Genomic DNA, 17,024 nt, shown 5'->3' on the forward strand with positions numbered 1-17,024 from the left:
ATTATGCACACTACTGTTCCTTAAAACAATCAGATGTACAATACCAGAAAGTTGCATTTTCGAATTACATATATGCAGTAAAATGACTCATTCGTTATTTCGTTCCAGTTTGCTGCCGCTTATTACTGGTTCTAGGTTACTGATAGTGTAGTGGGAATCCGGTAGAGGTCTCGTCAAATGCCTGTCGTTTGTTAGATCATAATAGAAATATGGGGGAAAATCGAAAAACTATGGCTGAGACAAGTTTGAAGAGAGAAATTAAGTTAACGAGTCTTAAGTTTAGTTTATTAAAATTGTAGTGAGACTACGAAATTTTAGCGGGTTTGGCAAATGTTAATGGTTTCATTGTTTAATGGATTCGGCATGAAAAATTTGATAGCCCTAAAATTTTTTGCTCTTTTTATGTTAAAATCTTTTATCGTATTCATCATTGCAGTGTTAGCAACAATTTAGTATTGCGACTCTCACATTAGTGAGTAATTCTGTCGTGCGCTGAAATTACTACATAAAACAATATATACACATGTATTCCATTTATTTAATTATTTGATCACATAAACACTGGTACAAGTGAGTATGAAATACATATGCGCCACACGATAACAACAGGGTTGCGAGGGGAAAATGTATAGTACGTGTGATCAGAAGGACAAAATCTAACAGAAATTAATGTACGGGAGTGAAGTAATAATAATGAGAAACAGTTCATTTAAGAAAAATACAACAAGAAAGAATTCTTTGGGTTAAAGAAAATGCATCCATTTTTATGAAGAAAGTTTAAGTAGGATCGCCACTGGCTTTTATTCTGAGCCATGTCTGATAACGTCTCTAGCCACTGCGTTACACCATCTCTCGGACTCCAACCGCGGAGTTGTGAAGGACCAACAGAAGCCAGTACCGTGCAGCATTCTTTCACACCACGATACCATGTCATACACTGAGCAGCTCTCTTTTTCCAAACGGTCCCATTGTCGGCAAATAACTCACGACATGGAATTCTCTGGGACGGCATTGGTAGAACATGTCTAAGCCACCGAAGTCGATGTTTCAAGATAATGACACCAATTGAATAATTGTCCCAGCGCCGGAATACACGATGCCGAACCTCTGTATTACTAACATGGTGTTGCGATTGGATGTCAGCTATCCTTCGGAGACAATATTCATCAAACACAGAGTCGTCTAACATCCTCAACTCGGAGAGGCCAGGTTTCACAAACATAAAGCAGAACTGCTCTCACCGACGCGTTGTAGATCCCACCTTTTACAGCCAGACTAACATCACGAAGCCGCCAAAGGTGGCCCAGATTGGCATAAGCCTCTCTGGCTTTCACTATACGTGCAATGATCTCATCACTCACGCCACCACCAGCACTTATGTAGCCACCTAGATACACGAACTTCTCGACTACTTCTATCTGCTCACCACCCAGGGTGAGTACAGGATTAGAATCCTGTCAGTCTTGTAGAAGTACTTTGCACTTCGAAGGTGCAAAGCACATACCATACCTACGGACACTGATTGTCAACTGATTAAGTGCGGGTTGCATGCCTGGGGCATTATCGCACAGTAAGACAATATCGTCCGCATACTCAAGGTCGAGAAGTCTTTCTCCAGGCAACAGATCCACACCATTATTACTTACATTCATCAGAGCTGTTTCCAGAATGTCATCGATGGCAAAGTTGAAGAGGAATGGTGAGATTGGGCAACTCTACCTAACTCTACTGCTTGTATGCAACAGCGGTGAGAGGTGTTTGTATGCCCTGATCAATACCACCTAATACTCAATACAATAAATGAAGGGAAGTGGTCACACAACTCACATTGATAGTAGATGAGGGAAGGCTAAGACAGGTTTTGACAGTATGTAACCTAGATGATTGAAACCATCACAGTCGTCAAGATTTATATAACAGCTAGGAGTACTTTATAATTTAGACTATTATCCTCATGTAATTTATTAATACATTAGAGTAAAATACATGTATCACGAAACATTTTGAGACATATGGTTACGCGGACTGGCATAATGCATGTCAAGAGTATTGAGCTTCAATGTAAAACCCATCAGTTAAGATCAATCCATTAGCGTGTTCAACAAAATGATGGGATTGTATGGTTATTCTAGAAGTGTTAACGCGCTGTGACAACTTTGCTAAAATCCTTCATGGTTAACCTAACATACATTTAGAAACAACTAACTAATCTCTCCAAGCAATTGGTAAAATTATGGGATGCAGTTCTCAGTCTTCAGGTCTGGGACTATAAGGATTAGGAGTATTTGAATTATAATACGAACTACGAATCTGTAGCGTGGTGTCGAGTTGTGATTAACTATGAACACCGCTACCAAGAAACACGTGCCAAATAGATCAGAAGGCGTAAGAAGCTCGTTCCAAATGACTCCATAAAATCCCCGAGAAGCCGAATACCAGAAGGCAATTAATGGACCAAGTCGAGGTTTATTTGCTGGCGATCTCGTGGCATCGAAAGGATACCGAGATCGTGCCAGGATACAAGCTTGGTTACAGAACGTAACCGAATTCGCGCGAAGTTACAATCAAAGTGTAAGTATAAGAATGGAAGCACAAAATAGCTGTCATTAGCACAGTCAAACAAAAGCACGTTAAAACAAACACTGGTACAGTTGGTTATAATAATAATTGTTTTTATTAAACTAGTCGTGTTCTCGTGATAAATGTGAGTCACTACAAATCCGAGAAATAACGCAATTGGTTCAAGAATTACTCATTAAGCATGAACGAATTTACTGTATTTGGAATTGCAAATGAAGTATTCAACAAGTACAAAGGTATCATCACTTCATTCAAACACCACATCCGCCACAGCTTAAATTGGAGTATAGGTGTCTGTAATCAATTGAACGTTTTCTTCTTAAGTTCATCCTGTGTCTGTCCGACATTGTATTGGATAAAGACTCCGTATTATCTAGAATGCACTCATTAGTATTAGAATTAACAACCGAAATCGGAACAGACTCACTTGCTTCCTGGGATTGTGAACAATCAGCATATCGGTTGAGTACTGAAACTACTGTTACCTAGAATTTGAACCATAGACTATACTCTCCCACGAAATAATTTCGGATCCTCATATCCCCAAGTTATGAATAATGGACCTTCATTCAAGACATATTTTTCACATTGGTTATAGTAAACACTAGAAGTGACTATGTAATAGGGGTAAACAGCAGTTGGTATGAAATCATCCAAATTGTAATCAAACTCGAGCTCATTTAGTACTTGTGCTTCGCATTGAACAAGTTTCCCACAAGAAACAAATGAATTATCAGGACAAATAATATTTGATAGAACATCAAGATTTGACTCTTCTGAAATAGTTTCCTCGAATTTATTAAGAATGTCATTGCAGAGTAAAGGATCATTAGAAAATTAGCATCTATCAAAACTACATCAGGTTTTTGATCATAATTATATTCACTCAACATATTTTCTTCAGATTTGTAAGAAATTTCGTCAGAAATAAGTGAGTCATTAGGAAAAACTATATCTGGTACAATAACATGAGAAATCTGATAAGTTGATTGATTAGAAACTGTTGTCTCGCAAAAATTATGAGTTTCACTTAACTCTGAACTGTTATATGACTCTACACTGTCTTTTGAAATCGTTGATAATGATAAATGATCCTTAGGAACACTGCAATTAACAGAATCAGAATTACAAGACTTAATATTCGTTACAGCAAGATGAGCAGTAGTATTACAAACTGACTGAATATGTCCAATATCACCACATTTAAAGCACTCAGAATTACGAAATTTACATGAATTAAAAGAGTGGAACCTGCCACAGGACAAATATTGACCAGTCTTGTGCCCATTTTCGTGAAGTGCATCGCAACTCCACAATGAATTATCTGAATAACCTTCAGTATGCACTGAATTGAGATGACGTAATGTAGTGGAATTTTTTATATCCCCATGAATCATTCTACGAAATCTTCCTCCTTTTCCACATTTAAAATTTGTATACTGAACAGTCTAGCAGTAGATCCTTGAGAATTGTATAAGAAAACGAAATGGGCTTTTCCGGTAAAGCCAGAGTCTTTATTAAGCTATATGTTTTTTATCCGATGAATGTGAGGAAATGTGCTACAGTATTAGCATCTTCATCGTCTTCCTTGGTCATAGCTCAAATTTCGAATCTTTCAAAGTAATCCTCAAAAGCATCAAAATCTGAATGTATATCCAACAATTACATCACAGGCTCCATCGTGACGCCAATATGATAATCGGAAGTATTTGAATTATAGTATGAACTAAGAATCCCAGAAATAACGCAATTGGATCAAGAACTACTAGATAACCACGAACGAATGTACTGTATTTAGAATTCCAAATCAAGCATTCAATAAGTACGAAGGTATCATTAGTTCATTCAAGCACCACAAGGACACAAGACTGATAACACGTAGAAGACGACTCAAGACACAACACTCGTGGATGCCTAAATATTTTCACCCAGGTTTAACGGTGTCGTCAAAAGTACGGATAAATGGATTGGGTGTATGGAACCGCTGCAGAATTTCCTAAAAGTGTTGGAGGCTGAAGAATCGGGACTACCACTCAATATTGTCATTCGATGACTTTCCCCTCGTCTGCTTCGTTTACGTATAGAACAGACTTCCGAGTAGACAAGGAAGTACAATTCAGTGTCAAGCCCAAAGTGTTGTCTAGATGAGGTGGTAACTCGGTTAATGGCATAAAGCAAACATCAGCAAACGAAACAAAAAAAAATCCTAACTTCCGGAGAACAGTTCATTGTCTTAGTGTTTGGGCTGTTCTCATGGCTTGTCATCACCACTGAAATGGAAGAATCTATATCAGGAGCCGATATTAATAGCTTATTTAGTTTATTAGTACACATAAGCTGATATGAACTTGACTATACAAGTAGACTTCCTCACGTTTATGGTCGTAACGGCCGAACTGTCAATATTTGATTTGAACGCAGAACTAACGAACCAAAATTTATTCGATTAGACCAGACCACGTTCCTCTGTATAGCGTACGTAGCGTTTTTCAGTTACTCGTATTAAATTATATCAAAATACAAACTCTGTGCTCAATTTAAACGGTTTTCATTTAGGAAGTAGAATAAATTATATCTAAATACAAAATACCTAAAATGGTACAGCCTGTGCTATACAGTCAAAAGTTTCTCTAACACAAATTAGCATACTAAACAACAAAAGAAACAGTTAATAAAAAAGAATTCAATACCTGAGAGTCAATACAAATATTCCCAACAAGATGGGACCAAATATCTATCTGCAGGGACTCCAACAATCCTCCCAAGCAGACAGTCAGAAGGTTAACAGTCACACACCGGACCACTCCATGACCTTGAGCTTAGTCAAATACGACCTTATTGTCAATAATCCGGCAACATGCAATAGAAAATTAGGTAACAAAAGGTGAGCCTTTAATCAGAATTACACCATAAAAGCTCAGACAAAGAACAAAGTATGGTCAAGAGAGACCTGAACAAGGGTTAAAATACACGACAGGGAGAAGAAACTAATAAATGACAGTACTGTCCAACGAAATTCTGTGGAGGGATTTTCAGCGTTCTCATCCCGTTACAATGTTATCATTGCTTCCTATGAAATTCCTGGCACAAATATAAATGAACTTATGACAAGCAAATGAGTCGAAACGCATCAGCTATTTAACAGCAGTGTCTGCCAAATACATATGAAAATTAAAGGCGTATTCTGTGCAAAAGTCGTGGAAAGAATCACGACTTCCTCCCAACATTTTTAATATCTGTGGACGAGTTCGATGATTTTCTACAATTACTTACTAACCCGTTTAGAGGTGATAGAAAACATTCCAGTTTTTCCGCTTATTAAAGATAGTATTGCAAACTGAGTAGACCAAGCTTTCAAACGCTTTGATGTTACAACGTTTGCATCCTTAACCCTCACCTCAACTTCTCTAGTAGTGCTGGGAATCTTTGAAGTTTTTGTGAATCATATTGATGTTAATTGGTTTTTATGTCATTGGTATGAGTGAAAATAGACAAAGGTTTTCTGACGAGATAAGGAACTCTTTTATAAGTGCTCGTTGTAAATGAATCTTTGGAGCCACACCGATGTTAAGATTTTAGTGTCACGACATGTGTTCGGAAGGCTCTTAAATAATAACTATACACACACCATGAGGCATGTGAATCATTTTTTAGTCAAGGATGTGAATGGTCCCTTTTAACATCAAATGCAGAACTTTCAAATTCAAATATTTTCTCATATCGAAAAGGAAGTTTATGCTCATCTGGTTGGTGAAACTAAATTACTTGCAATGATCTGAATTTCCACATAAACCATTATTTAAAGAGCACAGATAAGAGTCAACATTGTACAGTGCAAAGCCTGGTTTATATCAAGAATCAGGGATCACTGAATTAGTGAACCAAGAAGTAGGAGAAAGCTTAACAAGTTAACCAGCATGTAATTAACTGTGATTCGATGAATATTTCCGTGTTATCAAGCCTTTCTTATAACACAGATGTATAATGATGATCTCGGCAACTGATGTTATGACTCCTGACTAGATGAGTTTACTTGCAATTATCGATTTTCACACGCTCCGGATGTTTTAATGTGTGGTGGACGCAACAAGGCGAGTAGCATTTAATCTTAATATGCTTTAAACAGATTATTCTAGATAGGTATAGACTGGATCAAATGATGAAAATCAGGACTTTCAAATACTTCATAGCATTTACAGTACATAATGTAATGCGAGAACAGGTAATTCCTAGAACTATCCAGTATGTACTCAAGAAGTCACCACTTGATCGAACCAGAGATCTCAATTGCGTGTGTTATGTCGAAATCGGAACTAAACACATAGTGGTTTATAAGGTAGTCATCATTATGTCCAAACACTATAAATTTGTTGATTTTAGAACAATGTGTTACGGACTGGAAACTACTCACCAAGTTCACTTGGTATTGTTTTGCTTGTATCTTCCCATTGAGGGTTAAGACTGCAATTGACCAGTCTTTTATCGGCATATGTGCATATTATGTGTATGCCTCGATATTGCCTTAATTAATAAGCTTTTATAAGCAAAGATGGATAGTGACTAGCAGTGGAATCCAGGAAGCGCGTTTCGTCCCATTTGGGACTCGTCAGTTAGATGTACCTGCATCTCAGAGTTGATTTTCACTCTGGTACTCACCGAGTTGTTTGATCATAATTATTAAAATCTAGAGATACTCAAAATCACTTAACAGATAAGCCAAGGTTGAAGAACTCTCACCAACATTCTTCATTATGAGGTTTCATTCATAAGTGCATAACAACACCAAACATATCAATATTGAAACAAGTGTGACTTAAAATCTAAGTTAGTTGGAACCATGAATAACAGTCCAAGAAAAACATCAGTTAATCGACTACTGATTGTCGGATGGATATTGTCTTGATAAAATAAAGTTTATTTACCCAGTTTCTATTATCAGTCTTTATTTGGTGCCTAGTAGTTATAAAACTATGTCATCAAATTGTAGCCAAATTTTGAAAATTTCCCAATATTATCGTCCTTTAATAATTCCATTATGAAGCACAGTGGTGCGTTTGTCGTCAAATAGAATCACAAATTCCCTAGGTAACTTTTTTATGATGTTACATTTATAACTATGTTTAGAATAATATCAGAATCCCTGTCCATAGTAATCATAATACTGGAAAACAGCAATCCTATGAATTGTTTCTAAGAAAACCAAAAGACTTCAAATATCTACTATTTTGCGGTGAATATAGATAAGTCAGATTGAGATTAGATTGCATATACTCTTTCAGAATTACAATAAATTGAAAATTCGAGTATTATGTCTACTGAAATATTGATTTTATTACAATGCTATGTAAACGAATTTGATTTAGTAATAAGTTTTTATGAAATAGATCTATCTACCATGTACTTTTTAAATGAAGTGGTCTCTATAATTTTGAAACTGTTTCTTATAACAGAATGTTTATGAGAACTTCCCACAGTAGTGTAGATCGTCAACGTTGATGATCTTTGTCGAATGATTAGGGGTCTACTCGAGTTAGACGGGAATGATGTGACCAACAGCTAACATCGAAGTCACACCTCGCAGTCAGCATCTAACCTGGATCACCCCTTCGTCTTATCATGATTCTATAGATGATTTGAAGACTGAACAACACAAAGAATGTTTTTACAGAAATATATTAGTTAAAGTAGGTACAAGTGAAAGTAAGACTACCACTGCATAGTCCAGTTCATGGCGTATGATTAACTGATGCGCGATGGTTGTCCTTGACCTCGACAGGAATCGATGATTTGTCCGATATTCAGTGACCCAACTGCCGGATGATTTGGCTAGGGCTCAGTTGAATTTCACTGGCCCTACAGTAGTATAATTCAAGCAAATAAAAGAAAATGTATTTATCTTAGCAAAAATGAATGGAATCGACAAGTGACTTATGAGAAATTCTTCAAACAATATTAGAAAACATCTCTAGTTCAGAAAATTGATTTGCGTTTATATTATTCTTGGTAGCATGAATTGTCAATCACTGTTAATAGTTTTCATTATCACACATTTTACATTTACACTAATTAAGTTGTTAAATCATGTTTATTTCTTCATTTACTTTTCCAAGTTCTCATAATGGTCAAGTAGATTTCTAATGTCGAAATCGCGTACACATTTTTTTAAAAAAAACTACCATAAGAACAATCAATATACCATGAGGTTATCTATATTAAACTCACAACGAACTAGAATGGGTTTAAAATCATTGTACATTAAATATTCTTTCTATCACAAAGTATTCATGCACTTGTAGTAATAGCCTTAGAATCAATTAAACTAATGATCAGTGCTATTTCTTTTATATATACATAAATAAGAAATGTATTTGACACATATTATATTTGGTGACATGTGACAAAATTAACTGTGAACCCTTAAATTTTCTAAACTAGGTCAGAATGATGACTGTATCAGTATGTTTCAAAGAAGACAACAACAAATGAAACGAATATATTAGATCATATTAGATATAAAGAACAATTATGTATGTATGATGCAACAAATAAGATTTCACTTTGAAAATTGGTTAATTCATGTGTACACAATGAATTGTATTTTATATGGTTACATGTTTTACTTTGCACTAATTCATAGAACAATAAATACCATCATAATTGTTACATTTATTACCAAGTAACCCGTATGTATGTGCTTATCATTTACAATAACAATAAAATGTACATTGCGATTTTTATGCATGTTTTAACTAAAGGAGTTTTTGTGGATATTATGGTAATTTCAATATTTGAGATCATGAGCTAATTGAAACTAGACCATTATAGATAACGTGAAAACACTGAACATCCATTTCGTTCTATTGTGGAACTCCTCAGCGGTGCGTATCCACGATCCTGCCCCGTGAGATTCGAACCCAGGTCTAGCTTCAATTGACTCATGATCTCAACTATTGAAATTAAATAATATAATTCAAGAAGTCTTACTGAACAAATAATTTAGTTAGTTTTATTTTGTTAGTTAAAACAAGTGGGCTAGTGTTATATCCTAGTGAAGTTTAAACTAAGGGTAACTTCTGTGAATTACTAATGGACTAATATTATACATTCTTATTGTATGACTGTTCAGGAACTAGATTGTGCATATCTATATTCATCTTATTATAAGCCTTATTTCGACTGATAGATTGTTAATATTATACGATTTACTGTTCTTAAGTTATGCTCAGTTAAATGATTAGTCTCTCACGTTCATAACCATTTTTGGCTTGATCTTGTATAAATGTTATTTCCTATTTTATGGTGTAATGCGGTCTGTTTGGCTGGTACATGAACCAAGTATGTTTAAAATGAATGATTCGCATAATGGAAGCTATTATTAGCGTTCTGGACTCAACTGGACGGGTTAGGCGAACAAAGGACCAATAAGGACTCTAGGCTCCTTATACTGGTCGGACATCACTATTTTAGCACAGTACTAAAATTGAATAAGTCGTATTTCAATTGGCGAATAAATCACGTCATGACTGTCCGAGCTTAAAGTCACAACAAATTGGCGACGGGAGTTTTGCGAGAAAAAATTATACAACAGCTAATATTTTTTTTAAAAAATATGTAAAAACCGTTTCCAATTTTATATTACGCTAAACCAAATGGTGATGACCTGTTGTTTACATGTTAGACCTCAGAGTTATTGTCCATTTGTCGTAATTTCAATGGCGACAATAATTGAATTACATTCCCTGAGTTGAACGGTGTTTATTAACAGTTGTCTACACAAAGTACTTCGGATCCGTTGGCCGGACACTATTAGCAACAACCAACTTCGGGAGAGAACAAACCAGATTCCAGCGGAGGAACAATTCAGGAAGAAGCGCTGGAAGTGGATAGGACACACATTGAATAAAGCACCCAACTGCGTCACAAGACAAGCCCCCACATGGAATCCTCAAGGCCAAAGGAAAAGAGGAAGACCAAAGAACACATTACTCCGAGAAATGGAGATAGACATGAGAAAAATGGACAAGAATTGGATGGAATTAGAAAAGAAGGTGCAGGACAGAGTGGGTTGGAGAATGCTGGTCGGCGGCCTATGCTTCATTAGGAGTAACAGGCGTAAGTAAGTAAGTAAGAGTTGAACGGTTTAGTTGTGAAGTTTTCAATGTCTTACGAAAATAAAATTACATCAAATACATCCAAAAGAAGTAAGCTGTTAACATTTCTGTACAACAAAACATAGTATTTGCCAAGGTGAAGAAGTTTTCACAGTTCGAGTGTATAAATAATTTCTCAAGATCAGACATATGTATCATACATGCAAGATTTATGTTTTCTTGTAGATAATGAATAATCAATTACACTATTCTCAGTAATTTTGAAGTAGAAAACAATTTGACTTTTCCACTGTATTAACTTCTGTTTTGTTATTAACTTTACTTCAATCTGGTCATTTTTCATTTATATTAAGACACATCATTTGTAGATTCACTTGATTGAAGTTTCATGTAATGCTTAGCTTCACCCTTGAATACTATTCATCTAACACAAAATTGTGGATAGACCTACACTGCATGACTACTACTACTACTACTACTACTATTTTGGCTCGTTTGATATTTATTCGTTTTATTTCACCTGTTGATAGACTGAGGCAGCTAAGACTGGCGCACATTTCACTTTGATCCTGAACTGTTTACTACTGAATGATTGATTATTATTATTATTAGCTTTTTTCTATATTACATTTTTGGTACAATATAGAATTCTCACCGCAAAGTATTTCAACAAGTTTCCGTTTGTTATTTCTTGATCGATCCTGACGATAAATATTGAGTGATCGCCAGTTAGATGTTAGCAGTTCTAGAATCGACATCTGAATATTGTTTGTTCTTTTCAATGCATATTGTCAATCACCATGATGTCGCTGATTGTACCTTTTTATAACCTGTACAGCGAAATGTCGTCAACTTTTTCATAAACTCGCCTGAATAGGTTGTGCACTCAACAGACATTATGATGTATTAAAACAAACAAGAAAACAGATAACTTGTTGAAATATCCTGATAGCAGAAACAGGTAGCTCAGATATTCAGGCAGGCCGCCGACGTACTATACGTCCGTTCAGTCCCCCCTCTTCAACTGATAAACAACTAATCTCAACTACAGATTTATTTAATGTAAATCCATATACATATGAATTAACAATAAGAACTGACTTCATGAATGGTACCAAATAACATCTCTCTCTCTCTCTCTCTCTCTCTCTCTAGGCATTCACTTTCAACTGTTTCTTATGGTAAATATACCCTGTAAAAATATCTGAACATTTGATTACTATATCATTAATTAAGTATGAAAGTTGAATTAAAGGAAGATCCAATTTAGTCTTATGAAAAATAATAAGGACAATTATTATTATTGTCCATAGTGTTGTATGTCAATTCATGAGAAATGAAAGAATTGACAATTTAATTTTACATGACAATAAATGTTGATGTGAATTATTTATTTTGTTCTAATATTCAAGCATTTAATATTAAATAGCCTGAAACTAAGAATAAACATGAATAAACAATTATAGCGATGAATAAATTTCATATTACTCCCTTTCATTGTTTCTATCTTCCTCTCTCTCTCACTCACCCTCACACACACACACTCTCACTCGCTCACTTACACACACTCTCTGTCACTCGCTTACCTACATACATACACTTTGTCTCTTGTGTTCTACAAGAATTATTTGACATATATATATTTCTTTATGAAATCTATTTTGTTATAATGTATTGCAATATAGTACAAATTCAATTGTAATTACACTATTATTAAAGTATGATGTTGTTTGTCATGATATCAATGAAATCAAATGCAATAGAGAAAAAAGAACATGTATCTACAAGTGTTGCCTTTGAACTTTCTCAGTTCATTTCTAATGGACTGACAACTTTGTAGCTAGTTAATTAATTGAATACTTTGACAAACTCACCATAGTGATATATTAATTTTTTTTAAAATATGGTATTTGCTTAAAGTACACTTATAAATAGTGGTTACTAGGAAAAAGAATCAGTGATAAACATTGGAATTATTTTAATAATTAAATTACATTGTTAATACATCAGTTCAGTAATAATTTATTATATAAGTAACTATAATATAATAACTGATCTTCTTAAGAATTCATATTCACTCAATGTGGATCAGTAATGGAGTATTTAGTCAAGTCATGTATCACTAACTCCGCCTGAAGTCCCTCCGGGGGCTACTGCCGGTCCCAAGCCCGGATAAAGGAGGGGGTTGGGCATGGGGTTAGCGACCCCATCCTGTAGAAAACTAACTCGCTAAAAAACGCTAACCATGTATTATTACTAACAAATATACATATTTCACAACTTTATATCCTGTTTTGACATTTAGTAAGCGTTATTAATATGGCTCTTAAAATATTAAGCTGCATAAATTAGAATCTAAATGATCATACTCAACTCCCTGGTGATTTGATTTAAACTGCTATCCATAGTTTAAAACCCATTTTAATCTCCAATATTCATGCTTAGTTTATGGCATCTTTAATATATACATATTCCTTGATACAAAGTATGCCTTGTTAAATGGATACCTAAGAATTATATCATATACGATGTTAATGGGTACGAGAAGTTCATTGTTGAAACGGGTATATCGAACATTGTTTTCGATTACATCTTTTACTCAGTTTGATCATGTACTTTTGTAGGATATCGGAATCTTCTAGAAAAAGTTAACTAAATTCTTTAGTATCTTTTATAGCTTCTAATATGTGGACATAATACTTTATCATGAAATGAAATTCAAAAAACGATTATATTCGAATAATTAGAGGGTTATAAAACTATAAGTTAACCAATTAAAATAAGTGTATCCTTTGTTGAGATTTTATCAACTGAGTTAATAGACAACCATTACATTTATAGATTCATCTCGTATTTTAGCGTATTGTACTGACAGAACATGAATGGAATTAAACAGGTAAATATTTCAGTATTCTATATATTTGCATGTTGCCCGATTTACATTCGTATTCTACTAGCTTCACAATGGAGATAAGTCTTGTTAATGATTGAGTACTAAATAATATGAAACATTGTTAAACAATTTCCTGTACATTATTGTAAATAGTTCAACTTTTAGAATAGTCCCTAAAACCCATTAGAATTGTTTTTGATAGTTTTATTCTCTAAGCTCCATCAAAATCATCCACTTGAGCCACAAATCTTCTTCACTATCTACTGGAATTGTGCTGATTCTTACATAAGTCATGCCCACCAGTTATTTAGAATCTTTTTAAAAATACTCTACGTATTTAAAATAGCTTTTCAATTTGATAATATGTACGCCATTGCCGAATAATTAAAAATGTTCAAAAAAGTTTTAAAGAATAAATAGATTGCGGCTAGTACTACCACGCAGAACAGGAGTCTAGTCCCATTTGAGACTCATCAGCTGGATATATCTGAATCTCGGTGTTTTTGTTTACATCAGTAATCGAAACTAGTATCTTTGGTTTCAAACGCCAACGAAGTTATCCGTTGGGCTACCCAATCTACCTAGACAATAGCTCCAACAGACATACTATTTACATTGTTAGAAGGCAGAATTTGAGTCACCTTGCTGTTGGTAATTCACTGTTAGTTACATTACATTTATTCTGTGGAAATCTTCCGACATAATGGCTATATCAAGGTAATCCACTCATGTTACGCATATGCCAACAGAAACTGATCAAAATTTAGTTCTGAATATCAACGACAGGCTAACTTAAATATTTTTCTATCATCATATAAGAACAATAACAATTCAAGATTATCCAGTTTTTTTTGAAAATTTTTATTACCCCATCTCTGTACCCAACCAAAAAACAATAATTAATGCAAAAGAGAAATAACAAAGTATGATGAGCACAAAAAACTCTAAACAAATAAAGATTTGGAAGATAGGATAAACAAACAGTCGTATGCTGAGAAAGAAAACAACGAAGAGACAAGATTTCTTTTAATGTTTATAAAAAAATTCAGAAACCAACCAACCAACCACACACACACACACGACAAGATGCCCAACCTTTATCAACTTGTTACTACTTTCATCCAACAAATAATAGTATTTAGGACAACCCAATAAAGGAGAGGCGATATTTTCATAGAGACAGAAATAGTGAAAGAAAAATAATTAACAAGGGTGATTACAGACGAAATAAATAATAGTGACGAACAAGGAAAAAAAATTGTCCAACAAATCAATATCCATTCACGAGGGGTCGAAAATTGTATTTACTACAGTCATTATTATTATCAAGTAAATATTTATTTCAGTTGTGCTGTGTTTTTTTTATAATAATTTCACCGGCATTATCGACAGTAATAATAATAATAATAATAATAATAATAATAATAATAATGATAAGAAGAGGAACAAAGGGAGATAGAATAGTGAAATTATGAGATTGAATGTATTGCAAACCAACTATGCGTATAAATTGATTTAAACAACAAAAACAACAACGAAAAATCGTAACAACCCTATGGGAAACTGGAGAAAACAAGGGTAAAATAATAATAATAATAATAATAAAGTAACCATCGTTTGAAAAGTAATTTTGTCATGTGATGCATTACAGAGGACTATTTCAACAATATTTCTGCAATCAGTTTCCAAGATAAACCAACGATTGGAATTATGTTAGAAAAAAAAGAATAAGCGAATAAACAGTTATAGAAAAGGATGTAGTTTTATGGGAGTGAGAGAGGGATGGAGGGAGGGAGGGAAAAAAGCTGGTGAATAAAAGAGAACAATAGAAAATAATTGAAAACATGAAACAAATGGAACATTAGTTATAACTAGATAAGTCAAAAATAAATTGTCATTCTTTATGAGGTAGAATTAACAATTCAACTATTTATTTATTAGTAGATATAGTGATGAATAATAATAATAATAATATATTCAATGTGTTCAATTTACTCGGAGCGCATTCAGTTAAACAAAAAGATCATATATTAGGTAATTAACAATAATGGTAGTAATAATAATAGTAATGATAATAGCACTTATAAACAATCGAAAACAAATTGAAGATAAAGTATCGATGAAAAGAAAAAAAATAGACAAAAAAACACAAAACAAAAAAAAACGTTGTTTTAGAACATTGGAATTATGTTTGTGAGATTTTGACAAGACTGTTGAATAAATCTTCAACTGAATCACCTAATTGATTAGATACAAAGAAAATAATTGACTCTTTAGTTATATTCAATAGTTTATCAATTAATGTATGTATCATGGATGGTGCATCAATAGGAATAACACTGCTACTGACATTGTTACTACTACTACTACTACTACTATTATTATTAATGTTACCAATATTGCTACAGTTGAACACATTAGTACAAGTAGTAGTTGTAGTAGTATTCAAGTCATCAGAACGATTGGTACTCATTGTCTGACAACTCTGTGGTGATGAGTTTGGATTGGAATTAGATTTTTCATTGGTTCCTTCTGGTGTGACTATATATTCTAGAAGTATTTGTTCCAACCAATGGATATCATTGATAGGTTGCGTTTCTTGATAATTGCCTTGACAATCAGAAAAACACATAACAGAAATGTCAAAATTAAAAATAACATATAATCATATTAGGAAATGAAGCATAATTTTTTCCCTAAGTCAACTTGGCGACTTTGTACGACCAAAATTACTAACCTAAGAAATCAGTTATAAATAGTTAACGTGCCATTTGTAAAATGCTCAAATCCTTCCCATTACTCTTTGAATTTGAGACTACTCAGTTTTCTACACGAAAAGCCGACTTTCCATGTCTGAAAATTAAAACCGACTAGAATTCTAACACTAATGAAACAAAATTGCTTAAATGCCACTGTAAGATCACACAGTATATGTGTAAAGTATGAAAATAATACATTGAATACGTTATTTGCCCATCTTCCATAAGTTGTCCCCCACAAACTCAATCGTTCCTTTATTTCTGTCTATATTTTGACTACTTTTTGCCTTCTTTTTCACTCTTCATTTTCCTCTTTTATCCATGAGCATTCTACTTTCAACTCCTAAATATACTACTTATGTCTGTTTCTACAAGTAGTGCACACAACGCTGCTTGTGGATTAACATTTGTGTGTACAATAATTTCTGTCGACTCGGATTCTTAATGTGTCTGCCAAATTTCCAGTTATACTTGCTACAAAGATCTAATGCAATTAAAATAAACATTTCATACGCCTACACTTGATGAAAACATAATCCAGTTAGAATTAGATTTATGAAGTTGGTTGATAAAATTCTCAAAATTTATAAACGTCATAACTTAAGGTAAGTTACCCAAATCGCTAAATTACAACGAACTAGAAAATATTTAGCGAAAACACAGTAGTCACTCAACTGTCAT

At 33.9% G+C, this 17,024-nt stretch overlaps 1 protein-coding gene across 1 annotated transcript in view; it reads right to left on the reverse strand.

Moving 5' to 3' along the window:
• Positions 1–14,424: 14,424 nt before the first annotated feature.
• Positions 14,425–17,024, reverse strand: part of MS3_00006115 (uncharacterized protein) — a 34,660-nt gene continuing 32,060 nt past the window's right edge. Inside the window, exon 3 of the mRNA XM_035731334.2 lies at positions 14,425–16,194. Coding sequence (XP_035587343.2) covers positions 15,770–16,194 — 425 coding nt within the window. The 3' untranslated portion in view covers positions 14,425–15,769. The remainder of the gene's footprint in view (positions 16,195–17,024) is intronic.

Source organism: Schistosoma haematobium, chromosome 2, assembly GCF_000699445.3.
Source record: "Schistosoma haematobium chromosome 2, whole genome shotgun sequence".
In the NCBI taxonomy this organism is placed as follows: domain Eukaryota; kingdom Metazoa; phylum Platyhelminthes; class Trematoda; order Strigeidida; family Schistosomatidae; genus Schistosoma; species Schistosoma haematobium.